A 27,802-nucleotide genomic window follows, 5' to 3' on the forward strand; every position below is an offset into this window, starting at 1 on the left:
GAAATGGTCAGCTAAATTAAAAAAAAAAAAAAAAATGGGGGCTGGGCATGTGGCTCAAGCGGTAGCGCGCTCGCCTGGCATGCGTGTGGCCCGGGTTCGATCCTCAGCACCACATACAAACAAAGATGTTGTGTCCGCCGAAAACTAAAAAAATAAATAAATGTTAAAAAATTCTCTCTCTCTCTCTCTCTCTCTCTCTCTCTCAAAAAAAAAAAAAAAAAAAAGGGAATGTGTAATGTGACCAAAAGTCGGAAAGTAAAGTGACCGATTGCTTTTTCTCCCAGGAGGAGGAAGCAACCAATTTCCAATGCCCTTGTATCCCATGGGTTCCCAGACTAGACTTGATTCATCCTGGACAGGATAGGAAACTAAATTAAGATATCCTCGTGTATTTACCGGGGCCACTGTGCCAGGCTAGAGGACTGCTTCACATCCCCACTTTGCTCAGAGTGGAGTAATGTTCCACCAGTAATGTCAACTATTTTTTTCTTTTGTAAGCTGAAAAAGTGAATCTCGGGAGCACTTTGAAAAGTGCTATACAAATGTAAAAATAACAAATTGGAAGCTAAGAGTTTTGAGAGCCTAAGGGAAGAGATTTAAATAGGGGGAGGGGTGAGGAGTAGTAATCCACTCTGAGATTACAATAGGGCTGGAATGGCGTCCATTCACCCCTGGGGTTAAGAGAAAAAACACCATCAGGACCGTACTCAAGTGTGTGTTGCTCTGTGGCATTGCTCATTTAATTTCTGAGACTTGGTTTCCTGAGTTGTAAATCAAGAAAACCAATAAATTACCACCATGTGCACCATGAAGATTAAACAGGAGAAAGACAGCCAGCAACTACCACCGGGTCTATACTGTAGAAAACCTGGAAAAGTTAGTCCCTTCCTACCCACCTGCTTTTTAAACAGTATCCTTCACTCCTGGGATCCTTCAAACACTGATGGTGAAGCCCTTCCTTCCCTTGCAAGACCTTGGGATCTTGCTAGCACTGCAAACAACAAACAAGCACTGCAAACAACAAACAACACTGAATGCTTCTTGGCAATATGTAGTTATCTTGAATAGAACAGAGGAAGGTATGCATTCTCTTCTGTCTGTCTGGCCAGGGCTAGACCAGTTCAGGAATTTGTAGGCTACTTTGAGTTTTTTCTTTAATCAGAATAGCATTAATGAGCCGGAGGATTAAGCAGACAGAGCATTCTAGAGGGTCAGTGGCTTTTTTGGCTGAAGTTACTGCTTTGAGTGAAAGTTGACAATAGCTTGAGTCCAGATCTTTCTGCTGGAAGATAGAAAGACAAGAATACATTCCATAGAGATTTCCGAGATAAATGAAAGTAACACATGCTGAAGAGATGTATGAGATAAATGAAAGTATTTGTTTTAGTTCATGGAGAGGAAAGAACTTGAGGAAAATCCCTCAAAGCCAAATCCTATCTTCTGTTTTCTCTTGATCACCCATTTCCAAATTGACTTTTGCCCGTTTCCTCATTATTTCATTTATCTAGCAAAGGTTCAATACCACATTCAAGGAATCCCAGTACTGTCTCCATTCACCTATTGTCTCCTGAGTTTCTTATTTGTACCTTGTGTCTTGAAAGTAAGTAGTTTAGTTGTGTGGCATCAAGTGAGAATATGTGACTGACTCTTCTCTTTCCAGAACTTCCTTGAGGAGCAATTCGATGAGGAAAATGTGATTTTAACTCTGGTCCCAGTTACAGAGGAACAAGAATATCCAATAGAAACAAGTGTTTCTTCAACTGCAGAAATCAAACAGGAAGGTATCAAACCTTAAAATCCCAGGAAAAACAATAAGAGTATGAGAACAGAGACCGCTCAGTTAGCAGCACTGGGAAGCCCAAGAAAAGTAAAAGTTGTTTGTTTTTTGTTTTTTTTTCCCCCTCCCCTGTTATCTAACTAAACAATACCCACCTAAATCCCACCTCCAGTGCCTGTGGCAAGAGATTTCTCAACTCCCATACTTCTCCTATGCTAAGCTTCTTGCACTGCCTGGCTTTTAAGATGCAAAATAGGCACTGGGCTATTTTGGATAGAAGCAGCTGGTTTTTGTTTTTGTTTTGTTTTTTTTTGTTTGAGTCTATTTGTTTGTTGGTGCTGAGAATAGAACCCAAAGACTCAGCTATTTTTTGAGACAGGCCTCCCTAAATTGTCTAGGCTGGACTCAAACTTGCACCCTTGTGTCTAAACCTCCTATTTAGTTGGGATTATAGGAATGCACTATCACATCAGGCTCACAACATAATCTTTTCTGTGTGTATGTGGTGCTGAGGATTGAACCCAGGGCCTCATACATGCTAGGCAAACACTCTATCACTGAGCCACATCCCCAGCCCAGAACATGATCTATATTTATAAGGCTTCCAGACATAAAGAGTCCAAATTCCCAACCATGGAGCTCAATCTCCTCATCTATAAAAATGATAATGAGCTGGAGGATTTCCTCAGTAGTAGAGCACTTGCATAGTATACATGAGGCCCTGAATTGGATGCCAGAAATGCAAGAAAAAAAAAATCGTTGAAACATACTTGCCTCTTAAATAATTTTGAAAAATATCTAGTATTTGCTTCATGAGAATTACTGCTAAAATCTAGCCACTCTGAAAAGCACCCTTTTGTATCTGTTTCTAGTGCTTCATAGAAAGGCATCAAATAAGTATCTTTGGGATGATTTTATCCTCTGGGCCAATAATTGACTACAAGATGAAATAAATAGTGATGGGTTAGAATTAAGCAGAGTGAAGTCAGATGTGTTGGAGAGAAAAATGAAGTGGGCTGACTGGACCATTGTTGATTGGGGTAGAGTTTAGGGGTAGATTCTTTGGTGTCTGATATTTTGTGGTTAAAAATCTAGACACTTTGGAAGTGAAATCCAATATAATGTTCTATCCAGGTGGTCAAGGGCTACGAAAACAAGATGCAGTATGTAGTATTAAAAAAAAAAATAGAATTTAGAATTTTAATGTAGGTTGGAGTTCCAGGTCTGCCATTTTAATAACTGTGATCTTGGGCAAGCACTTTCATTCCTGAATCTATTTGTTCATTTGTAATATCAAGGGGAAAAATATATGTATATGTATATGTATATGTGTGTGTGTGTATATAAATATATATAAAGTGGAAACTGGTTTGTGGGAAAAGTGAGAACATTTTTGTGAAATTATAAAAAATTGTATAAATCTAAACTACTTTGATTCCATTCTTTTTTCAGTCTGCTTCCCTGAAACAAAACCTAATTGTAAAATACGACCCCTTCCCTTGCCGACCATTTTGCCTCCAATTAATAAGGTTTCTCGGGATACTTTGCGAAACTGGTGCCAACAATTTAATTTGAGTACTGATGGCCAGGTTAGTACATGGGTGGGAATCCCCTGCTTCTTGATCTAAGGATGGAAACCTTTGCCAAATCTTAACTTTTATTTCCCTTTTAATTTCCTTAGAAAATAGAGGTTTATTTGAGGCTACAGAAGCATGCATATCCCGAACAAAAATATGTAAGTGATGGGTGTGGGGCTGACAGTGAAGGTGGTGGGCTCTGTGTGGGTTGGCCTGCCTGTTAATGTGCTATGTATGTGGCACCTCCAAGGCAGGGTTTCTTAGCTGTAGCACTATGGACTTTTGGAACCAAATAATGTTTCTCTGTGTGTGTTTTAGAGGCAGACCTGTACATTGCATGATGTTTAGGAGCATCCTTAGCTTCTTCCTACTAGGTGGCAATAGCAGCCTCCCCCAACCCTGCACCCCCCATGGTTTTAACAATCAACAGTTTTTCCTAAGGGAGCTCATATTTTTAAGCTCCCACACTGACATACACATTCAGGTCAGTATAGAGAATAATAAGGGGCTGGGGTACCCTAGCAAACACCTGTAATCAGGGTGGCCTGGGGAGGCTCAGACAGGAGGATCATGAGTTCAAAGCCAGCCTCAGCAAAAGTGAGGCGCTAAGCAACTCAGTGAGACCCTGACTCTAAATAAAATACAAAATAGGGATGGGGATGTGGCTCAGTGGTTGAGTGCCCCTGAGTTCAATCCCTGGTAACCCACCCCCGCCAAAAAAATGGGCATGTGGCACACACTCTTCTAATCCCAGCTACTCAGGAGGCTGAGGCAGAGGATTGCCATCTGGCTAGCCTGGAAAACTTAAATAGACCGTGTCTCAAGGAAAAAGAGAGAGGGAGAGAAACAGGAAAAAAAAAAAAAAAGGTTGGGGGATGTAGTGGAGTAGTAGAACATCATTAATTTCAACTTCCAGTTCTGCAAAAAATAAGAAGTAAAAATAACAAGGGCTAGGAACAGAGCTCATTGGCAGAGTGCTTGCCCAGCGGGTACAATTCCAGTAAAGTACAGGGAGAAACTATGACTTAAGTTAATACAAGCCACCCTTATGGCAGTAACACTTCTCCAAATACTTACCATGAATTTCATTTTCAGGATATTCCTGAAACATCTCAGGAGGCCAGATTGAAGCCAGTTTCCAGGAAATGGAAGGCAGCGGCCAATGCAGCAGGGCTTCAGGAAAGTCATAAGGTTAAAAGAGAGGAAGAGACTAACATGATTGAAGTGGTAAATTCAGCTCAGGAGTCCATATTGGCATCTTGGGCAAGGATCGCTGCCAGAGCCAATCAGCGCAAGGCTGTGAATTCGTGTCCCATCCCTACTTCTGTGGAGGCCTTTTTGCTGCAAACCTCAGGTAAGATCAGCCTTAAGATGTGAGTACTAGACCCAAGAAACAGGTTAATGTTTATTACTGCAAGACTGTAAGGGGGCAAAAGGGAAGGAATTAGTTAAAATAACTGTAGATTAGAAATTGGATTCATGTGGGACTTCTTCTTTGGTCGATGAATAGCCAAGTTTTGTTTGGATGGATCTCCAGGCCAGGTGACAGGATAATTGTCCTTTTTCATCACAAAGCAGAATTCCAAGGTGGGAAGAAAGCACCTAAGGTCTTTTCCTCTTAAGGCATTGGTAACAGTGAACACAAGGAAAGATGTTTAAATCCTTGATTTAATTATCTCCTAAGTATGAATAACTTAAATAAATTACTTGGCTTAAGCCCTGGTGTCATTCTCTATGAAAACATTATAAATACCTATGATTGTGAGACTTATGTGAAACACATGACTTGTCATATTCGAGAGCAAACAATGACCATGGAAATGTTTGGTGCTAGGCTGAGGGTGTGGCTCAGTGAAGTGCTTGCCTAGAAGTTCTGAGGTCTGAGATTCAATTCCCAGCACTGGAGGGGGAAAAAAAATAGATATAAATGTTAATAATATACTTAAGAATACATATATTAATGGGTAAACCACTTAGAATCCTGGACACAAAGCAAGCATTACAAAAAGTTGACTATCATTTCTCTTGTTCTATATAATTTGTGAACCTAGATGATAATGTTTTTTTATTTACACTTCTTATTTATTTATTTATGTATTTAGTACCAAGAGTTGAACTCAGGGGCACTTGACCACTGAGCTACATGCCCAGCCCTATTTTGTATTTTATTTGGGGACTCACAGAGTTGTTCAGCTTCTTACCATTGCTGAGGCTGGCTTTGAACTAGAGATCCTCCTACCTTAGCCTCCCAAGCCACTGAGATTATAGGGGTGCACCACTGTGCCTGAGCCCTGCACTTTTATGTATTTTATTTAACTGATTTATCAGCAGAATAGAAGGATAAAATAGAGTGACTTCCTGAGGGTTGTACTGGAGAACCATCCAGATCTTGCCATTCATATTTGCTTCTCTTCCCTTCTCAGGTGTCAGGTGGTGTGTGGTCCATGGCCAATTTCTTTCTGCAGAAACAGCAGGCTGGGTTCGCCTGCAGTTCCATGCAGGTCAGACTTGGGTCCCTGACACTCCCAGGAGGATGATTTCCCTCTTCCTGTTACCTGCCTGTATTTTTCCACCCTCGGGACTAGAAGATAATATGTTATGCCCTGAATGTGTAAAAAGGTAACATTTGATTTTTTTTCTAAGCATGGCATACAAATAAAGGAGATGTGTAGATGGATTTCTGAATAATTTAATAGGAAAAGAAAGAATAAACATGCTATTTTCTTAAGGTGCTGTGTAAATCAGGCAAAAGGAGGAAGTAAAAAGAATTGAGTAGTGAATTAGCACTCAGATAAACATGGCTAGTTTTTCAGCCTTAACAAAATATGTGACATGGAGCTGTATATACAGCTGTATATAGCTGCCTATATGTAATCCCAGCGATTTAGGAGGATCACAAGTTCAAGGCCATCTTGGGAAAACTAGGAAAACTCTCAAAATTTATTTTTAAAAGTAAAAGAAAAATAAAATCCAGGAATGGAATGCCTGTGAGTTCAATCCCCATTCTCAAAAACGTGATAAGTCAGAAACTTGTCTTTTCGTCTCAATTTAAGGGACCTGTTTAAAGGGGTGGAGAGGAATTAGAGTTTTTACCACATGTCAGATAACTTCCCGGAGATACAAAAACTGGAAAATCCATGCAGCATACTGGAATGGAAATGAATAAGAGAATCTCTGAAAATATATGGGAAGTAGCTATACTAGAGTAGTTTAGGGATGTTTCCAAAGAGGTTATATATACTTGGTGGGGGGGGGGGGGAGCTTACCAGTTGGAAAGGAATCATTTGGGCCTTTTTTAATGGAAATAGCCAATATCAATATGGAAAAGAGATTATCATACACTTGGAAACTGCAAATAGGTCAAGATTATTAATACATATATATTGAGTGAATCTGGGAAAAGGTGAACAGACCAGAAAAGATTTTTATAGTCTCATATGTTACTCTGTAGGTCATTATATATTATTGCTCAGTCATTTGGCAGGGGACACAGACTTTTTTTTTTCCTTTTTCTTTTTGGTACTTGGGATTGAACCCAGGTATGCCTAACCTCTGAGCTACATCCCCAGTCTTTTTATTTATTTATTTATTTATCTGAGCTACATCCCCAGTCTTATTTATTGATTGATTGATTGAACTTGGGGGCACTCAACCACTAAGCCACATTCCCAGACCTATTTCATATATATTTAGAAATGGGGTCTCACTGAGTTGCTTAGTACCTTGCTTTTTGCTGTAGCTGGTTTTGAACACATGATCCTCCTGCCTCAGCCTCTGGAACCGCTGGGATCACCAAGCCCGGCCAAGGGCCTCACTAAATTGCTGAGGCTGGCCTTGAACTTAAAATCATCCTGCCTCAGCCTCACTAGTTGCTGGGATTACAGGTGCCCAGCTTTGAGACAGACACTTCTTTCAGAATATAATGATTACATAGCCTCTAGGAAAAAAACATACATTACAAGCTGTTTTAGGGCTGGGGATGTGGCTCAAGCGGTAGCGTGCTCACCTGGCATGCGTGCGGCCCGGGTTCGATCCTCAGCACCACATACAAATAAAGATGTTGTGTCCGTCGAAAACTAAAAAATAAATATTAAAAATTTTCTCTTTCTTAAAAAAAAAAAAAAAAAACAAGCTGTTTTAGATTTTAGAGAGACCATAAAAGTAATCTCTCCCACACACACATTCTTCCTACTCCTTTCTCTCTTTTTTTTTTTAACTTCTTTTTTATTCTTTTCAGTTACTCGTGACAATAGAACATTTTGACATACATACATGGAGTATGACTTATTCTAATTAGGATCCCATTCTTGTGGTTGTAGATGATGTGGAGTTACACTGGTCATGTGTTCATATATGAACATAGGAAAGTTCTGTCCGATTCATTCTACTGTCTTTCCTATTCCCATCCCCTCTCCTTTCCCTACACTCCCCTGCCCAATCTGGTGAACCTTCACCCCCTTTTTGAGTCAGCATTCCCAGAGAACATTCAACCTTTGTTTAACATTTTGGGATTGGCTTATTTCACTTAGCATGATAGTCTCTAGCTCTTTCTATTTTACTGGCAAATGCCATCATTTCATTCTTTATTGCTGAGTAATATATTCCATTGTGTATATGTACTACTTGTTTCTTCATTTTTTATTTTTTATTTTTTTAGAAAGAGAGAGAGAGAGAGAATTTTTTAATATTTATTTTTTAGTACTTGGCGGACACAACATCTTTGTATGTGGTGCTGAGGATCAAACCCGGGCCGCACGCATGCCAGGCGGGCGCACTACCACTTGAGCCACATCCCCAGCCCAGTTTCTTCATTTTTTAATGGGAGTATCATAAGTGTGTGTAAATGGGGAGGAACTGTGGGATGGGAAAGTAAAAAGATGACCATTGCAATAAACAGGAGTCCTGAGAATAAGTAGACAGTGCTGTTCCTCTATTAAACAAGCACCCTTTAAAAAAAATATATATATATATATATTTTTTTTTAATACTTTTTTTGTAGTTGTAGATGGGTATAATGCCTTTATTTATCTATATGTGGTGCTGAGGATCCAACCCAGGGCCTTGCCTGGGCTAGGCAAGTGCTCTACCACTGAGCCACAACCCAGCCCCTCCGTGTATCCTTTTAACTCACTATCCTGTATGGGGGTAAACTGCTCAGGAGCTCCAGAATTGCATTTCTTGTTTATCAGTCACTTTCAAGGGGTTAGTGTTAAATGGTATCTACTCTAGTAAATTTTTTTACAATTCTTTTCTAACTTGTCTTGTAGGAATAAGAAGATGATGAAAGGATTAATTATAACAAGAGAAAAAGCAATGCACTGTAGGAGACCAAAAGGTGCCACCTTAAGCAATGTTGAAGTACTATTTTGATCTGAAGGCAATTGAGAAGAAACAGGCAAAAAGTTTTCTGCTTTCCCACTATTGGCCCCAAAACAGGACATAAATTTGCAAATATTCCTCTTCCCTCCCAGGACAAGTGGTGGAGAGCCCATAGGTAAATCATCACACAGCCTGATGAATGCTGGGCTGGTTTCTGACCATCTTTCATTTTCAGTGTCTCCTGATCATTTGTGTCAGACTCAAGTATTAATTATATATATATATAGTTAATATATATAATTTTTTTTAAGCAAAGCTGCTAGGTTTATGGGGAAACTGAGCAAAAGAGTTCTTTTATGCTTCTCTTTAATATTAATTTTTTTGTGTGTGTACTAAGATTGAACCCAGGGACACTCTACCACTGGGCTATAACCCTAACTCCCTGCCTCTTTTTTTTGTTTATTTTTTGGTACTGGGAATTTAACCACTGAATCACATCCCAGCCCTTTTAATTTGAGACAAGTTCTTCCAAGGTTGCTTAGGGTCTCACTAAATTGCTGAGACTGCCCTTGCTCTTGCAATCCTGTCTCAGCCTCCTCTAAGTAGCTTAGATATAGGTGTGTATTATCTCACCTGGCTTTAATATTAACATGTCCTATTAGTGTTGTACATTCCTTAATTGATGAGTCAATATTGGTATATTATTAATTTTGGTGGTGGGTGGGGTACCAGGGATTGAACTCAGGGCACTCAACCACAAAGCCACATCCCCAGCCCAATTTTTGTATTTTACTTAGAGACAGGGTCTCATGAGTTGCTTAGCACCTTGTTAAATTGCTGAGGCTGACTTTGAACTTGAGATCCTCCTGCCTCTATCTCCAGAGCCACTGTAATTGCAGGCATGTGCCACCAAGCCCGGCCTATTATTAATTATTTACTACCTATTATTACTAGTTATAATGAATTATTATCTTTATGTGGCACTGAGGATCGAACCCAGGGCCTCACACGTGTAGTCAAGCACTCTACCACTGAGCTACAACCCCAGTTGTATATTTGGTTTCATGCTTTTTGTTGAACGTCTTATGATTTTGATCTCTGTGTGTGTGTGTTGTGTGTGTGTGTGTGTGTGTGTGCGTGTGTTTTACTAGGGATTGAACCCAGGAAAACACTACTACTAATCTATATTAACAGCCCTTTTTATTTTTTATTTTGATATAGGATCTCAGTAAATTACTGAGGCTGGTTGGGTGTGGAGATACACATTTGTAATCCCCCAGAGACTTGGGAGGCTAGGTCAAGAGGATTGCAAGTTTGAGATCAGTCTCAACAGCTCAGCAAGACCCTGTCTAAAAATAAAAAGATGGGGTGTGGCACAGTGGTAAAGCATCCCTAGTACCCCCCTCCCCCCCCCAAAAAAAAGTTGCCAAAGCCAGCTTTGGATTTGCAATCCTCCTGCCTCAGTCTCCCAAGTAGTTGGGATTATGGCGCCCACCACACTTGGCCACTGACTAAGGTTTGACGTGTATCCAACATTCTGCATGATAATTCATAATTATCTAGGCCCTAATGCTCCATTCCTCAGTTCTACCTGTTTTTTTCCTCCCGCCAAGCCTCTATAAATCAGATCTTTTTACTGACATTGTAACTTTACCCTTTTTAGGATGCTTTATATTTAGAATCATACACATGTATTTTAAAATAGTCTGAAATATGTATTTAAGGTCTCTTCATGTCTTCATGGATTATTTTTTTAGTGCTGAGTATATCCATTCTCAAGATATACCACAGTTCATGTATTCATTCAGCTACCGAAAGACACCTTGGTTGCTTCCAAGTTTTGGCAGTTATGAATAAAGCTGCTATAAACATCAGTGTGCAGATTTTTGTGTGTTGGGAGGGGTAGTACATAAATTTTCACTCATCTGAGTAAATGCCAAAAAGCATGGATTCCATGGTAGGAGTTTAGCTTTATAACAAACTGACTTTTCAAAGTGGCTATGGCATTTTGCATTTCTACCAGCAATGATGGAGCTCTTTTTTTATTCCTGGTGGTGCTGGAGATTGAACACAGGGCCTTGAGCATGCAAGGCAAGCACTGTACCAACTGAACTATGTCCCCAGCCCAATGATAGAAGAGTCTCATTGCACCTCATGCTTGTCACCATTTGCCATTGCCTGTGCTTGGGTTTTAGCCATTCTAACAGGTATGTAGTAGTAGTATCTCATAGTTTTAGTTTTGCAGTTCCCTAATGACATGAAGTTCAGCACCTTTCCATATGCTGATTTGCCATCTGTATCTTTTGGTGAGGTGTCCATTTCAATTTATCCTTGTTCCTTTACAGTTAGTGTTTTTTTTGTTTTTTGTTTTTTTCCCCTTCAAGATTTTTTTATCTTGAGTTTCTACAGTTTGGATATAATATGCCCTAGATGTAGGGTTTTTTGATGCTTATCCTCTGAACTTCCTGGATCTGATTTTGTGTTATTAATTTTGATATACTCAACCATTGCTTCAAATATTTCTTCTGGTATTCTCATTACATGCATGGAAGCTTTTTACTATTGCCTCATCAGACTTGTGCATTCATTTCTGTCTTTCATTCTATTTTCTTTTTGCTTTTCTGTTTGGGGTGTTTGCATTGACATTTCTTCAAGCCCGCTGACCCAGCGCTTAGGTGCGTCCATGTGTCAGAGTTCCCGTCTCCACTTGGCATTGCCCATCTGTGCTTGAGTGTTCATTTTTTTCCATCAGAGCCCTTTGTGCGTGTGTGTGTGTGTGTGTGTATTTGTATATAAAATTATTATTTTTGGTACTGGGGATTGAACTCAGGGACATTCAACCACTGAGCCATATCCCCAGCCCTATTTTGTATTTAGAGACAGGGTCTCACTGTTGCTTAGTGCCTCAATGTTGCTAAGGCTGGATTTGAACCCACAATCCTCCTGTCTCAGCTTTCCTTAGTATATTAACTGAAGTTATCTTAAATTTCTGGTCTGATAAGTTTAACATCTCTGTCATATCTTAGTCGGATTTTTTTTTTTTCCCCCTAAGTGTTATGTTTCCCAGGTGGGCTCTGAGCGCATGGGCTCAAGTGTCCTTACCACCTCCTCCCAAGTAGCTGGGACTACAGGTCCCTGTCCCTGAGCCCGTCTTTACTTTTGTTTTATTTATTTTGGTTTTGAGGATTGAACCCCTCAGAGGTGCTTTACCACCGAGCCACATTCCCAGCCCTTTTATATTTTGAGATAGGCTCTTGGTAAATTGCTGAGGCTGCCTTTGAACTTGTGATCCTCTGCCTCAGCCTCCCAAACTGTTGGGATTACAGGTGTAGGCAATCACCCCGAGCTCTTGCCTTGTGCTTTAAAAACCATGTTTAAATCTTTTGCTATGCCTTATAAAATTTTGTCAAAAGCCCAATTCAATGTGCTGGCTAAAAGAAACTAGGTACTAGTTTACGAGGAGGCTTTTTTTGGGGGCTCCTGTGGCAAATATTCTAAATATTCTCAATATCTACCTGTCTTTTTTCCAGTATTTGGAACAATAGTTTTCTCTGTGATATCAGTTGCATCCTGAGTATGAATTTTTCAAGTTTGTTGGACTTGCTTTTCCTTTTTTTTTTTGACTTTTTTTTGGTGTGTGACACTGTGGATTGAACCTACAGCCTCACACACGCTTGGCTTTTTTCTTGTTAGATTGGGAGTGGTATGTTTTTCACATGCTGGACCAGAAATATACTTAGTTCTTTTCTTTTCCTTTTTTTTTTTTTTTCTTATTTTATACCAGGGATTAACCCCAGGTGTACTTAACCACTGAGCCACATTTCATCCCTGTTTATTTTTTTATTCTGAGATAGGGTCTCCCTAAGTTGCTTAGGGCCTGGATAAATTGATGAAGCTGGCTTTGAACTTATGATCCTCCTGCCTCAACCTCCGAAGTTACGGCCCGTAGCATTTTTTTTTTCTTTCACTGGTGCTGGGAATTGAACCGAGGGAGGGCCTTGTGCATGCTGGGCAAGTGCTCTATCACTGAGTTCCACACCCAACTTATTCCTTTTAAAATGTTTATGCATGTATAATCATTAGAAAGGTACTTAGGTTTATAGAGTAAAATATTTTTCAATGATAGAACTTTGTTCAATCATACTATACATACTCACTTGTAAAATAAAATTACTAAAAGATTTACTGAATAACAAAATTCCTACAGGTGAAATTGCTGAGTAAAAGTATATGCATTTGTAAGCTTTTCTTTGTTTTTGGTGATACTGATAATTGAGCCCTGGATCAACCACCACTGAGCTATATCCCTAGCCCATGCTTTCCCCCCTTGTTTTCTTTTAAATTTTGAGACAGGGTCTTGCTGAATTGCCCAGACTGGACTTGCTTTAACATCCCAAATAGTTGGGATTACAGTCATGTGCCACCTTGCCCTACTCAGCATTTTTACATTTAAGATGACTAAATGGTCTCCATAGAGGTTGTTCCAATTGGTTGTCCCACTAGTCATATACAAGAATGTTAGTTATCAGCTGGGCACTTTGATGCATGCCTGTAATATCAGAGACTAGGGAGGCTGAGGTAGGAGGAATGCAAGTTTGAGGATAGCCTCAATAATTTAGTGAGATTCTGTGTCAAATTTTAAAAAGAAGGATGTAGCTCAGTGGTAAAGTACCCCTGTTTTCAATTCCCAGGACCAAAAGAAAAAAATATAAATATACTACCTGTTCCCACATTAACAACCTTTTGGTGTTTTGTCAAATTTATTTGGTAAACATGAGAGTTTGCTGTTTATAACAGTTTTAAAGGATCTTATCACTAAAAAGCTCTGACTCTTGGTCCTGTGGATACCCAATGGATATCTACAAATAGAAGAAAAGCTTAACATCACTCTCTTTACTTTGTGTTTCCTTTGTTACCTTAAACTTTGGGTCATATTCCTGCTCCACTCTACCTATAGGCATGTTAAATATTTAAGGAGTTTAAATACTAAAATTGTTATTCCTCCCCCTTTGATGCTGAAGTCACCAAGAGTAACTAGGTATTTTCAGGATTTGCAGGGACATCAACAGATCGTCAGTCAGCTTTCACTTTTTTTTGCAGGGGGGGGCAGTTTGGGGGATTGAACCCAGGTGGGATTAACCACTGGGCTGCATGCTCAGCCCTTTTTGATTTTTTTTTTATTTTGAGACAGGGTCTTGCCAAGTTGCCCAGGCTGGCCTTGAACTTGTGATGCTCCTGTCTGAGACTTCCAGTGTCCCTGGGACTATGGGCATATGCCCCTTGCCCAGCTGTCAGTCAGCTTTTACAGTGTCATGTTTCAGATCAACTCCCCCATGTCTTTCACTCCCTGCCCCACTGAGGCCCAGAAATCTCCAGTCACTGCCCTAAACCTGCCAAGAACAGTGAGTCTTCCAGACAGATCACTGAAGAGACTGCCTTCCTATGTGGGAGCAGCTGTAATTTTGAGAACAGAGACTATCCCCTAAGCAGAAACACCTGTCTCTTGGGAACCAAATTGCCCCTCAAGCCGTAAGATTTTCTCAGGGAGCAGGGAGCCTCGTGGAGCCAGAGCTGAGATAATGATCAGCCAGACCACTGTTGGAGCAGTACTGCTTGCTTGGCCATGCATGTTCCTTGCACCCTTCCCTGTATAATCTGGAAGTTCTGTCAATATCCCAAGACAGGGCTGCAGATGCTTGATCCCCCTGTCTTTCTGATACAGCTATATTTAATATATTTTTGCCTTGCACAATTTTTCTGTTTGGAACAAGTGGCCAGACCGGATTTGTTGGGACTCCCCAGAGTCAGGCCCCCTCTGACCTAGGACTCTATTAACATTTTATTCTTTTGTATGTGTAGGGTTTTTTTGTTTGTTTGTTTTGTTGGGGGCAGCTCCTGTACTGGGGATTGAACTCAGGGCCTCACACATGCTAGTCAAGGGTTCTACCACGGAGCTCTACATTCCCCAAGAACTTGATTTTGAAACAAGGTCTCACTCAATAGCCTAGGCTGGTGTCAAAGCCGAGATCCTCCTATGTATCTGGGATTATAGGCATGTGTGGGAAAATGCCAGATGCCTGACTGGTTACTTTTTGAATTTTAAATACTGGGTTCTGATCCACTTGGAATTCTTTCTAGTCTAAAATATGAGCTCTGTGGGTCTCCTTCTTTCCTTTTTTTTTAATATTTATTTTTTAGTTATAGGTGGACACAATATTGTTATTTTTTATTTTGTGTGGTGCTAAGGATCCAACTGAGTGCCTCAGGTGTGCTAGGCAAGCGCTCTACCGCTGAGCCACAATCCCAGCCCAGGTCTCTTTCTTTCTTTTTTTTTTTCAGTATTAGGGATCAAACTTAGGTCCTCTTGCATGCTAGGCTAGCACTCTGCCACTGAGTTATAACCCCATTCTTTTATATTTCTGTTGATATGTATTTACATATGTAAGCATGTACACCTTTAGTGATTTTTCTCATTATGTCTTTTAAAAATTTTTGGGAACTGGGGATTTAACCCACGGACACTTTACCACTGAGCCACATCCCCAGCTCTTCTCCGCTTTCATTTTTATTTATTTTGAGATAAGGTCTCATTAAGTTGCTGAGGGCCTTGCTAAATAGCTAAGGATGGCCTTAAATTTGCAATTCTCCTGCCTTAACCTCCTGAGTCACTAGGATTACAGGTATGTAGTGCCTCACTTGGCTCATTATGTTTTATAGTTTGTTTATTTATCATGTTTTTTATTTAAAAAAAATTTTTTTTGGTACTGGTGATTGAACCCAGGGGTGCTTAACCACAGAGCTATATCCCCAGCCATTTTTTTTTTTTTTTAAATTCTGGGACAGGGTCTCTCTAAATTGCTTGGGGCCTCGCTAAATTGTGGGCCTTGCTAAGTAGCTGAGACTAACCCTCGAACTTGTGATCCTACTGTTTCACTTCCCAAGTTGCTGGTTTTATAGGCGTGGGCCACCATGGCCAGCTATCACGATTTTAAAATAAGATCCACTTGAAAATAGCAGTTAACAGATTTGTAATGTGAAAGCATTTTTAAAACTTTTAATGAAAAATCTGTAGCAATTTAAAGATATATCTATTTATAGGTATGATATTGATTAGGATACATGAAGCAAGATAATAAAATGTCAGAAAATAATGCAAATTTTTTGGGGGTGGTACTGGGTATTGAACCCAGGAGCACTTTACCACTGAGTCACATCCCTAGCCCCCGCTTTGTTTTTCCTTATTTTTTTTTTTTCATTTCGAGACAGAATCTTGCCAAGTTGCTTAGGACCTCACTAAATTGCAAGGCTGCCCTCAAACTTGTGAGCCTCCTGTCTTAGCCTCCTGAGTTGCTGGGCTTACAGGGTGAGTCACTGAGCCCAGCTAACATGGATCTCTTAAAAAGTGGTGATGAGCTAGCTGGGTGTGGTGTTGCACTTCTGTAATCCCAGCGACTAGGGAGACTGAGGCAGGAGGATCACAAATTCAAAGCCAGCCTCAGCAACTTAGTGAGGCCCTAAGCAATTTAGCAAGACCCTGTCTCAACCTTTTTAAAAAGGGCTGGGCATGTGACTCAGTGGTTCACCATCCCTGGGTTCTATCCCTGGTACCAAAAAAAGAAAAAACTAAAAAGTGGTGCTGAGGTGTATAAACATCAAGTTTACCTATAGCATTGTATCTTCTAACATAATTTTGTCTCTTATGAAGCATGCTGCCATAGTCACCATTTCCACTTTCCCCCAGGTTTGAGTGGGTGTTGCCTTCAATGCAACTGAGTTATCAATCGGGGTTCTCCAGAGAAATAGAACCAACAGGATCCATAGATATGTAGATACACAAGAGGAGATTCATGTCAGAATGGCCTCACATAATTAGGGCCATGGAGTCCCACAGGTGCTATCTGCAAGCTGGGTGGCCAGGAAACCTGGTGGTATCAGTCAGTCCTAGTTCAAACACCGAAGAACCACGGAATGGAGACTAATACCCAGTATAGAGAAAAGTGGGGAGGTGAGGAAAAGGAAGAAAAGGGACGTGCCACCTCAATAAGAGAAAATTTGCTGTTCCTTGGACTGGCTGCTCCATTTGGGGCTTCCCAGGATTGGATGATTCCTGTCCCCTGCTGAGGGAGGATCTTTACTCAGGCTGTTGATTCAAATGGTAATCTCTTCTCCAACATTTGCCTGCTCTCAGACCGGCCCTTAAATGTAGTCAAGTCGACACAAAATGGCATTATGGCTTCTCCTCTTGGAAAGCTAATAAAATGATTTGATGCTCATGGATAGAACATTTTGGGTAAGGATACAGCTCAGTGGTACATCACCCGCCTAGTATGCTCTGGGTTCAATCCTCAGTACTGTTAAAAAGAGAAGAAAAACAAAATCACCTGTGTGGCAAGGGATTTTCTCCCCCCCATAAATTGAGATCATCTCAATCAATTAAAAAATTATCTGGAAAACAAAAGAACAACTCTTCGGATTCTCACCCCCTGTGGTAGACATTGGGGTAGTGGTGTGGGCCCAATCCAATACTTAGATTCCTAAAGTGAAGCTAGAGGACTCATTTAAAAGTTACTTCTGGGGGCTGGGGATGTGGCTCAAGTGGTAGCGCACTTTCCTAGCATGCATGAGGCACTAGGTTCGATTCTCAGCAACACATAAAAATAAAATAAAGATATTATGTCCACCTAAGACTAAAAAATAAATATTAAAAAGTTACTTGTAACTCAGTGTTATATATTAACCTTCTTCAAGAAAGGAGCACAGGGGTCCATCGCCTCCTCCAAAAGAGTCAAGAAAGTTAAGATAGATGAGTTTTAATTAGGCAAAGTAGACAGTGATTTCATTATTAATCACTTGAGCTGGGGAGGAAGATCTGCGACACAGTACTTGCCTAACATGCAGAAGGCCCTGGGTCTGATCCCCAACACTGCAATAAATAAGAACAACATAATCATTTAAAGTAGCTATCTAATTTAGTCTTTTATGAATTGGTGGCCCTGATGAAACCCAGGGTCTCATGTGTGCTAGGCAAGTGTTCTAATTTATTTTATTTTTTCTAGTTTAGACTTTGTTTCCCCCACCCCTTTTTTTTCAGTGGAGATCCTGGGACTTGAACCCAGAGTGATTTGCCACTGAGCTAAACACTCAGCTCCCCACCTTTTAATTTTTATTTTGAGGCGGTGTAACAGTGGTTCGTCCCCTTTATGCTTTGAATGTTTTGAATGCAACCCTTGCTTCTCTGCCACCTTGACTTATTTTTAAAATGACATTCCCCCCCAATCTTTTTTTCTAGACCCCTCCCTAATCTCAGGGTAAACAGGATTACCTCCCCCCGCCCCCAGTCAGAGTTATCTGTCCTTGAGCCCACACCCACTACAGGAGTGAAATAATTCAGATTTAGGCATGGCACCAAAGATCTAAGAAATGACTGTCTCCCAATTTAACTAGGGAATTATGACTCCCAACAGAGAACACTGGAATATAGCCTTTAAATGACCTTAAAACCTCCTATTTCCCCTGATGGTCACAATCACAACCTCTGGGACAGAAGTTCCCTGTGTTTCTCCTTTTCTAGCAAAGCAATAAAACTTATTTTCCCAAAACTGTCCTCATATTGGACTGGCATTGGGGACAAGGATGGAGATTTCAGTAGTAAACTGGCACCCCAGATGGGACTTGAGAGCAGCCCCCACTCCGGCCTGGCCATCCAAGCAATCCCACTTCCATGCTGAGGATGCAAGGTGGTGGTGAATGTGTTGAGTGCCAACTGCAGGAAAGTTACGTGAGTTTGCCTGGGGAACAACCAGAGCAGCTATTCCAGTGAGTAAAGGGAGGGACCGAGGGATCAACCCAGTAGCTGCGGAAGCTCCTTTTGCTTTGGGAACTCAGGCCTTCGCTCCCTGAACATACAGGTTGCTCCATCTTTTACTGCCTCTTTAAGACCTGAGCAATACTGGTCCACTTTGAGAAAAAGAAAACTGAACACAATAAAGTCATGATATCCTTGGCCATCTGGTAAATCCTCTGGTGTGCACAATGAGACCCTCAATTCCTCACATCTTGTACCCCTTCATTGAAAGATCTGGTCCTTCTTATGGGGACATCTGTGACACGGCAGGTTTAGACATCACAGTTAAGAGAGAACCTAGGGATTTTTATTCTCTTCTGGTCTGTTCTAGGTTCTCATCTGTTTTTTGGCCTTGGGTTCGGGAATTTCCTCTGGTTGTCTGTGTTTTCGTTTGTACCTGTTACTGCCACTTTAAGACCTGAACAATAACTGCATTGATCCTATAGGTAGTATCTTGGGAAGAAAGATCTTGGCTGAATGGGCCACCTATAGGTATAAGCCTGTCTTAGGGAAAGATGTTTTACTGTAACACATTCTGGCCTTTGAATGGTTTTTCTGAATTATCATACAGTCTTGCAGTTGGAGTTGGTCTATCAGAGGGGAAACATGGGAGAGATTCTGTATGTACAGGCATTTATGCAGTTGCACGATGAGAAGTCTAAACAGTCAGAAACTAAGTTGAGGATTCAAAAAGGCACTGCCTCTGGTGTGCCTGGACTGCAGGACACCAGAAGAAAGGGTTTAAAAAAAAAAAAAAAAAGATTTAAATCTTTCAAACCAATGCTGGCAGTCCTAGTACTGTTCTCAGCCTGGCTTCAGGCAGCTGCAGATCATTTCACTATGGGTCAGAGATACCAGCCCTGGAATGGAAAAAACAAAAGCCCAAACAGGAAAGCTGCCTGGTTTGCAGAAAATTGGGCAAAAGGAACCTGGCCTCTGCCCTGCCTTCCAGACCTTCTTACCCCTGGATGCTGGAGGTTGCTGGCCACAAAGGATGTGGCAGTAGGTTTCAACACTGTTACTATATAAGTTGGGGATAGGAATGGTCTCCCCTTTTATGATCTGTCAGGACACCCTGTTTAGCCAGGGGATATCCATTACTGGGGCAGAGCAATTCTTGCTATGACAGTATCCCACCAAACTAAACTCATGGGAAGACCGGCAGGATAAACTGCATCCCTTGAAAAGATAAAAACAAACTAAAGCAACTCATGTTTTGTTGGCAGCCTCTGCAAAGGGATCTTCAAAGAAGCCTAAAGAAAAGAATGGAGAGGGCCTTCTCTACTGAATATCAATATTCTTAGTATAAAAAAAGACCCAGGGACTGGGGTTGTGGCTCAGTGGTAGAGCATGTGCCTAGCACCTGGAGGCTCTGGGTTCAACTCTCAGCACCACATAAAAATAAATAAATAAAATAAAGATCCATTGACAACTAAAAAACATTTTTAAAAAATACCCAAAAGGAGCCTTTGGGTACAATTAACAATGGGGAACCCATTAAAAGTTGATGGCTTTGTGATAATGATACAGTAAACAGGTCAGGATCCAAAATATCCTGTGCTCCAACCCCTTGATATGAAGCAAAGTCTCAAACATTAGCCCCACATAAATGTGATTCTCTTTGTTCTTGATTAGGTTGGTTATATTCTCAGTTGATAAATTTATCATTTTTCAATTCTGGTGGCATAAAGTCTTAAAACTAGGTGTCAGCATGGCTGCTTTCCTTAATAAGGCTCTCAGGGATTGTCAGTTTTCTCCCCTTTCAAAGCTGATTTTTTTCGGCGGGGGGTGGTGAAATTTAAAACCAGGGGCGCTTACCACTAAACTACATCCTCAGTCCCTTTTACTTATTTTTTTGCCAAGTGTGATGGCACACACCTATAATCCAGTGACTCACGAGGCTGAGGCAGGAGGATGGCCAGTTTGTGGTTAGCCTCAGCAATATAGCAATACCCTATCTCAAAATAAAAATATTGAAGTGTTTGGGGACTGGGGGAGTTTAGCTCCATAGTATAGTGCCCTTGGATTAAATATCTAGTACCACAAAAATTTTTTTCGACTTTGAGACAGGGCCTCTTTAAGTTGCTGAAGTTCTCACTTAATTGCTAAGGCTGACCTTGAACTTGCCATCCTCCTGCCTCAGCCTCCTGAGTTGCTGGGATTGCAGGCATGTAGCTGCACCCAGTTTTTTCCAAGCTGTTTTTAGCCTCTTCCTTATATCACTCTAACCTCTGTTTCACTTGTCACATGTCATTTTCTGACCCTGGCCCTCCTTCCTTCCTTTTATAAAAACCTTTTGACTGTTGGGCATACAAGGATAATCTAGAGTAATTTTGCCATTTCAAGATCCTCAATTTGGTCACATCTGCAGAGTCTCTTTTTGCCATATAAAGCAATATATTCACAGGTTCCTGAGGTTAAGACATGGGACGTCTTTGGGTGGGAAGGCATCCTATTACACCAAAATAAAGTCATCATCTTCAAACAGTTCACAGTCTCAGAGAATAGATGATAGATGACAGATAATAGATAGCTAGATAGCAGCCTCAGGTTCTATGAGAATCTACAATACCTATCTGGACTTTAAGTACCAGGCAGAGTTAGGAAAGAAATTTTACAAAGGAAAGGCCCTGAAACCAAGTCATGCTCAGGATGGAAAGAAAAATTGAATGTGTTTTGATACAGAGACCAGTGCTCATGATGCATGAAAGTGAGAAGAATGTGGTTCATTTTAGTAACTCTAATAAGATGAACCCATGATATATAGTATATGGTAGTGGATGAGCTAAGAGAATCATAAATCTTTCCCCATGACTTTTAAATTATTAAATTATAAGACTATACTTTCAGGGATCATTTCTATAGTATGTTTCTAGAGAAGTTTCTCTGATCATGTAAAGTACCAGAAACCATGAGGAGGAGTGGAGTGTTCTGTCCAGAGAGTGAAGTTGGTTCTAGGTGTTGCATTACTGCAACTGCCTTTTGCCGTTGATGATCATTCTTAATTCTCTTTAGAGATTAAGAGGGAGAGAACAGTCTGAGTGGTTTCTGTTAAATAAATAAATAAATAAATAAATAAAATATATAATTTATATATAATTTTTTTCTGGGATCTAAACCCCTTTAGATAATTTGATGAACTTTATGCACTTCTTGCTTAGAAAATATTAGTACAAATGGATGGAGTTGGAGTGAAGTGAGCCAATCTCCAAAAGCCAAATGCCAAATATTTTCTCTGATATCAGGAGGCTGATTCACAATGGGGCTGGGGGGTGGAACATGGGAGACAAACTCTAGATAGGGTAAAGGGGTAGGAGGAAAAGGGAGGGGACATGGCAGCAGGAAAGATGGTGGAATGAGACAGATATCATTACCCTAAGTACATGTATGAAGACACGAATGGTGGGACTCTACTTTTGAGTATAACCAGAGATATGAAAAATTGTGCTCTATATGTGTAATATGAATTGTAATGCATTCTGCTGTCATATATAACAAATTAGAATGAATTTTTAAAAAGACAAAAAAAGAAAATATTAGTACACAGTGTTACATAAATTTTCATGGGTCCATAGAGCTGTTGAAGTTTTTTTTTTTTTTTTGGTAGTGCTAGGGATCAAATCCAAGGCCTTGCACATGATGAGCAAGTGCTCCACCTCTGCACTATATCCCCAATCCTTTTTATTTTGTGTATGTACAAATTACTTATGTGTTTCTTTACTTTTGCAGTACTGGGGATTAAATCCAGGGACGCTCTACCACTAAGCTACATCCTCAGCTCTCTTCATTTTTTATTTGAGATAGGGTATTGCTCAATTGTCAGGCTGGCCTTGAACTTGTGATCCTCCTGTCTCAGCCTGTAGAATATATGGGATTTCAAGGGTCTGCCACCAGAGTCAGCTCTTAAAGAACATCTATGCATCCCTGCTTATCAAACTCAGTAACAGATGTGGAAGTGTGAGTCATTTGTAAGGAGTGAACTTTCTCTTGGTTTCTCTAGAAGAAGAAGAGAATAAAAGAAAATTAATCAGAAGGCTGTGGAATCAAAGTGAGGAATAATTTAGGGCCTTAATGAAGATAGTAGTGGATTGGATTAAATGTAACAAACTCAAGAGAAAGTGAAAAGGTGGAAGAGTGACTGGACTTTTGAACAATTGGATATATAGTTGAAGACTGAAATGTCTCTGTCTGGGCTTCCCTGGTTTCTGTGATGCATGTGGTTAGTGGTTACCAGTGATAAAAAGGGAAATAGAGGCAGGAAATCAGACTTGAAGGCTCAGTTCAAGTTTGATGAGAAAGGCTCAGTTCAAGTTCAGATCTATTTGAAGTAATTTGGTCTGGAACTCAGGAGAGGAGTTTCTGTTGAAGAATATTCTGTATCTTAGCTACCACAGCAAGTCCTGGTAGCTAAGACCTTTGGGACAATTGAGGTTGCCTAGAGATTATGCCCAGAGAGAAGTCTTTGTCTTAAGGGAAAAAGTCCCAAAGGCCTGTTTTCGAAGAGGGTAAGCAAAGGGAATTGAAAATGATCAATTAGATACTAAAAGAAAATTTAACATTCTGATCAATGGGAGTAGGTTTGTTTTAGTCCATTTAAGCATCTCTAACAAAATATCATATCTGAATGGCTTGTAAAAAAACAGAAATTGACTTTTCATATTTCTAAGGGCTAAGAGTGTGAGATTAGGGTGTCAACAATATTAGGGTTCGGTTAAAGCCTTCTTCCAGGTTGTAGAAAGAGAGAAAGTAGACTCTAGCCTCTTGTGTTTTTAAAAAGTTTATTTTAGCTAAATGTGATGGTGCACACTTTTAATCCCAGGTATTAGGAGGGCTGAAGGAGGAGAATCACAAGTCCAAGACCAGCCTTGGCAAATTATCGAGACCTTAATTCAAAATTTAAAAAAAAAAAAAAATTAAAAGGGTTGGAGACATAGCTCAATGATAGAACACTTTTGTGTGAGGTCATGGGTTTAAACCCTAGCACTTTTTTTTTATTACGCAAAAATAAATAAAGGTAATGAAGTAAAATAAAGTAATGTAAATAAAGATTTATTTTATTTGTGTTGAGGATTTAATCTAGGGCCTTACTTATAATCAACACAAACTCTACCACTGCGCTGCAGTTCAGCCTTCTAGCTTCTTATGAGAGTACTAATCCCACGTGTGAGGTCTCCATCCTCATGAACTTATCTCCTCTCCACATGCCACCTCCAAAGAAAATCATAGTGGGAATAGATTTGGACATCAAAATTTTGAGAGGACACAGAAACATTCAGTCCATCATAGGTTGACAAAGATGTAGAAGGTGATATGGAATGAGAAGCACTAGTCAAGAGTAAGAAAGGAACAGGTGGTTGTGTGGTCCCTGATTATAATCCTAGCAACTGGAGAGGCTGAGGAAGAAGATCTCCAGTTTAGGGCCAGCATCAGCAACTTAGCTAAGCCCTAAGCAACTTAGTGAGATGCTGTCTCAAAATAAAAAAAATAAAACAAAAGAGGGCTAGGGATGTGGCTCAGTGTTTAAATGCCCCTGGGTTCAATCCCTGGTACTAAAAAAAAAGAAGAAGGAAAAGAAAATGGAGGCAGTGGGAGTCTAGCGCAGTGGTAGAGTTTATGCTTAGTATGTATAAGGCTTGGGTTCCATCCCCAGCATCCAAAAGAGAAGGAGAGAGAGATGGAGGAGGAGGTGGAGGAGGAGGAAGAGGAGGGGGGTGGGGAAGGGAAGGCAAGGACAGGGAATGAAATTAACTCTTCCCCACCCACCAGTCTGAGTCATTGCTACAACTTCACAGGGCTTTTGGGTGATCTTATTTTACTGACCACTTTCAGAAAGAAGCCTCCATAACAGGGCCTTTTTGCCTATAGTCTTAGTAATATTTATGTCATGTGCCACCAATCACAACAGCTGAGCAAGAGAAGGAACCTAGTGAGCAACCTAGTAAGACCCTGTCTCAAAAAATAAATAAATAATTAAAATAGGACTGGGGAATGTAGCTCAGTTGGTAAAGTGCTTACCTCACATGCACAAGGCCCTGGGTTCAATCCCACCAAAAAAATTCCACCAAAAAAAAAAAAATTAAAAAATTAAATGAAAGGGCTGGAGATGTGGCCCTCTGATACCAAATAAATAAATAAATAAATAGAACCCAGACACTTGATTCTTTCCTTCACCAGTTTAAAAAGCTGTAATTCTTAGGTTTCTGTTTTGAAGTAAAAATAAATCAGCAACCCCTCAAAATGGAATTTTCCTTTCTTCTCTCTCTCTCTCTCTCTCTCTCTCTCTCTCTCTCTCTCTCTTGATACCAGTGATTAAACCAAGGAGTGCTTAACCACTGAGTCATATTCTCAGCATGTTTTTTGTTTTGTTTTTAATTTTGCCCTTTTTGCTCTTCTGCTCCATGGGAGGTTTCTGTCCTCCATGAACTGGCCTTACCTTTTTTTTTTCTTTTTTTTTTTTGAGACAGGTTCTTGCTAAGTTGCTTAGGGCCTCCCTAAATTGCTGAGGCTGTCCTCAAACTTGTGCTCCTCCTGCACCCCAAGTCGCTGGGATTGCTGGTGTATACTACCATGCCCAGTCTTTTCTTTTTTCTTTTGGCAGAGCAAAAAGTCCCTTCCCATGAGCAATATCACCAGCCCTTCAAAATGGAATTTTCTAGCCCTAAGGGTTGGGGAGGGTCACAAGGGGGCAAATAGAAACTTCCTCTGTGCTGCTTCATGTTCTTTCCCCCTGGAAGAGAGATACACTTAGAAGCTGTCCCTTCCAACGGTGACACATGGCCTCATGACTATCAAGTTCAATTTCCAGAAGATGTAAATGAACCTATTAAGAGGAAAAAATATCTAAAAATTCCTATTTACAATATCCTCTGGCAGCATTTGAACCAGAAAAGTTTAAGCTATTTCTCCATGGCCAAGAAGCAGCCCATTTTGTTTCCCTTTTTTTGTTGTTGTTGTACTGGAGATTGAATCCAGGGCCTCGTGCATGCTAGGCAAATGTTCTCCCTCTGAACTACGTCCCCAGTCCTTTTTAAATTTTATTTTATGACAAGGTCTCACTAAGTTGCCCAGGCTGATCTCAAATTTAAAATCCTCCTGATTCGGCCTCCAGAGTCACTATGATTATAGGCATGCATCACCATACCCAGTGAAATGGTCTCATTTTATTTTATTTATTTAATTTAGTATTAGGGATTGAACCTAGGGGCACTATACCACTGAGGTATATCCCAGCCCTTCTTATTTTTTAAATTTGAGCCATAGTTTCACTAAGTTGCTTAGGGCCTTGCTAAATTGCTGAGGCTGGCCTTGAACTTGTGGTAATCTTGCCTCAGTCTCCCAAGTTGCTGAAATTACAAGCCTGTTGCCACTGCACCCAGCAACAGTCCCATCTTAAATAAAGTAACCATAATTTATTTAGATGGGTATTTTATGATATATAAAACAAAATGCTTAAATTTCATACAAATTAATAGGGTATGTAGCTTTTTAAAAATATAATGCAAGATTCAGATTAAAAAAAAAAATTCTTCCCTTTAAACAAAAAGATAATCAACCTAAAAATTCTGTCTCAAGCTGTCACATCATCAGCTGATGGAAGAAAAGACATGTAGATGAATCATCAATTCACGTTTTTTTCTTGCTTAATAGAGAACAAATTGATGTCAGTGGTATGGGCAGCTGTTTCATGGCAAAGTCCTATTTTATATTCTATAGTTGTCATAAGGCTCAGTGGCCAGGATTTGATTATTTGTTAGAATCCTGAGTCATGAAGTTAAATCTTGAATATGTGTTTATTTAGGGACAATGAAACAACCTTGGGGTTAAAAAAAAAATACAGAGTCTGGTAAAATGTAGGGTTCTCAGATGAAGCAAACTTCAATAATCAACTTAAGAGATAATTTACTTTGCTGGGAGGTGTGGGGAATATATTGCTTGCAAATGTGATCCAGAAATTCAGACCTAGTCGAACCTGCTGGGAGCTGCAGTGAGCTAGCTAATCATTGCTGGTGCTCCTCATCATCCTGGAAAGGAACTTAATATAGGATGTTTATGATTTTAGGGGGATTTTATACAATATTATTATTCTTAAATTATCAAACCAATATGCAGCTAGTAGTGGATGTTAAATTATGTTACCATGGAATATAATGAGGCTATTAAAAAGAATGAGGTGATTTTATTGATATGAAAGCTATCTGGCACATATTAAACATCTCAAACATCTATGAGATTTACTTAGCTGTATTTTATAAATTGATCTTAATGTATATTACAAATTTTATCAGTTAGCTTTTGTGGCCTAAGAAATCACCCCAAAATATAGTCATTTGAAAGTATCCCTGAACTGTTGGATGCAGAGGCGCATGCTTGTAATCCCAGGAACTGGGGAGAGTAAGGCAGAAGGATTGCAAGTTCAAGGCCAGCCTGGGCAATTTAAGGAGACCCTGTCTCAAAACAAAACAAAACAAAAACAAACAAACAAACAAAAATGAAAAAGGCTGAAGATGTGGGAATGTAGCTGAATGGTAAAATACCTTGGGTTCAGTCCCCAGTACTGAGGTTGGGGCAGATAGATTAGTGAGGTTGGTGGGAGGGTTGTTTTATGAAAGAAAAAAAGATCTTAAAAAAAAAAAATGGTAACTAAGGGTTGTATTCTCCATTTTCCTCAAAAGAATGTGTAGAATATAAGGCAGGAACTTGGAAGGTTATGAAGCTCTCATAGCAGGAATGGTGGCAGTACTTTGTCCCAACTCTCCAGGAGCAATTTTCTCTGAAATGTCCTGTCAAATAATTTTGAACTCTTTTCCTCATGAAATCTCCTGCTTGAACCTCTTACTTCCTCCTGCCAGTGTCTTCATAGGAAATTCAGGTCTGTTCAAAATCTTACGCTTTTTTTTTTTTTTACTTTTTTCATATTTCCCAGGATAAAAATCTGTATTCCTGCTCACTTGCACCAGTGTTCTTGCTCTCATGTATTTCTTTTCCTTCAGTGTTAGGGCCTGAGCCCAGGCCCCTGAGCACGCTAGCGTGTCCTCTACCACTGAACTTCACTGCCTGCAGGCTCCTCTCTTGTATTTCTAGACCTTAGTTCCTGTTGATCTTCTCAACTGACCTTGTCCTTCCCACTAACTTTCCCTGCTCCAGCCTCTCCAATCAAAAGCAGAGGCCTCGGGGCTGGGGATGTGGCTCAAGTGATAGCGCAATCGCCTGGCATGTGTGCGGCCCAGGTTCAATCCTCAGCACCACATACAAACAAAGATGTTGTGTCCACCGAAAACTAAAAAA

General features: G+C 40.2%; 1 protein-coding gene and 1 non-coding gene across 2 annotated transcripts; both read left to right on the forward strand.

The window, feature by feature from the left end:
• The first annotated feature begins 798 nt into the window (after positions 1 to 798).
• Positions 799 to 8,724, forward strand: Dppa2 (developmental pluripotency associated 2). Its single transcript, XM_076867023.1, is given in 7 exon segments — positions 799 to 876; positions 1,661 to 1,817; positions 3,230 to 3,366; positions 3,459 to 3,512; positions 4,450 to 4,708; positions 5,778 to 5,973; positions 8,622 to 8,724. Coding segments are annotated over 7 exon segments (984 nt in total).
• Positions 8,725 to 21,351: 12,627 nt separating this feature from the next.
• On the forward strand, positions 21,352 to 21,563 carry LOC143409069 (small nucleolar RNA U3). Its single transcript, XR_013092581.1, has one exon. It is a non-coding gene; the product is annotated as a small nucleolar RNA U3 (small nucleolar RNA).
• Positions 21,564 to 27,802: the final 6,239 nt, after the last annotated feature.

The sequence above is a fragment of the Callospermophilus lateralis genome, chromosome 10 (genome assembly GCF_048772815.1).
Source record: "Callospermophilus lateralis isolate mCalLat2 chromosome 10, mCalLat2.hap1, whole genome shotgun sequence".
NCBI lineage: Eukaryota > Metazoa > Chordata > Mammalia > Rodentia > Sciuridae > Callospermophilus > Callospermophilus lateralis.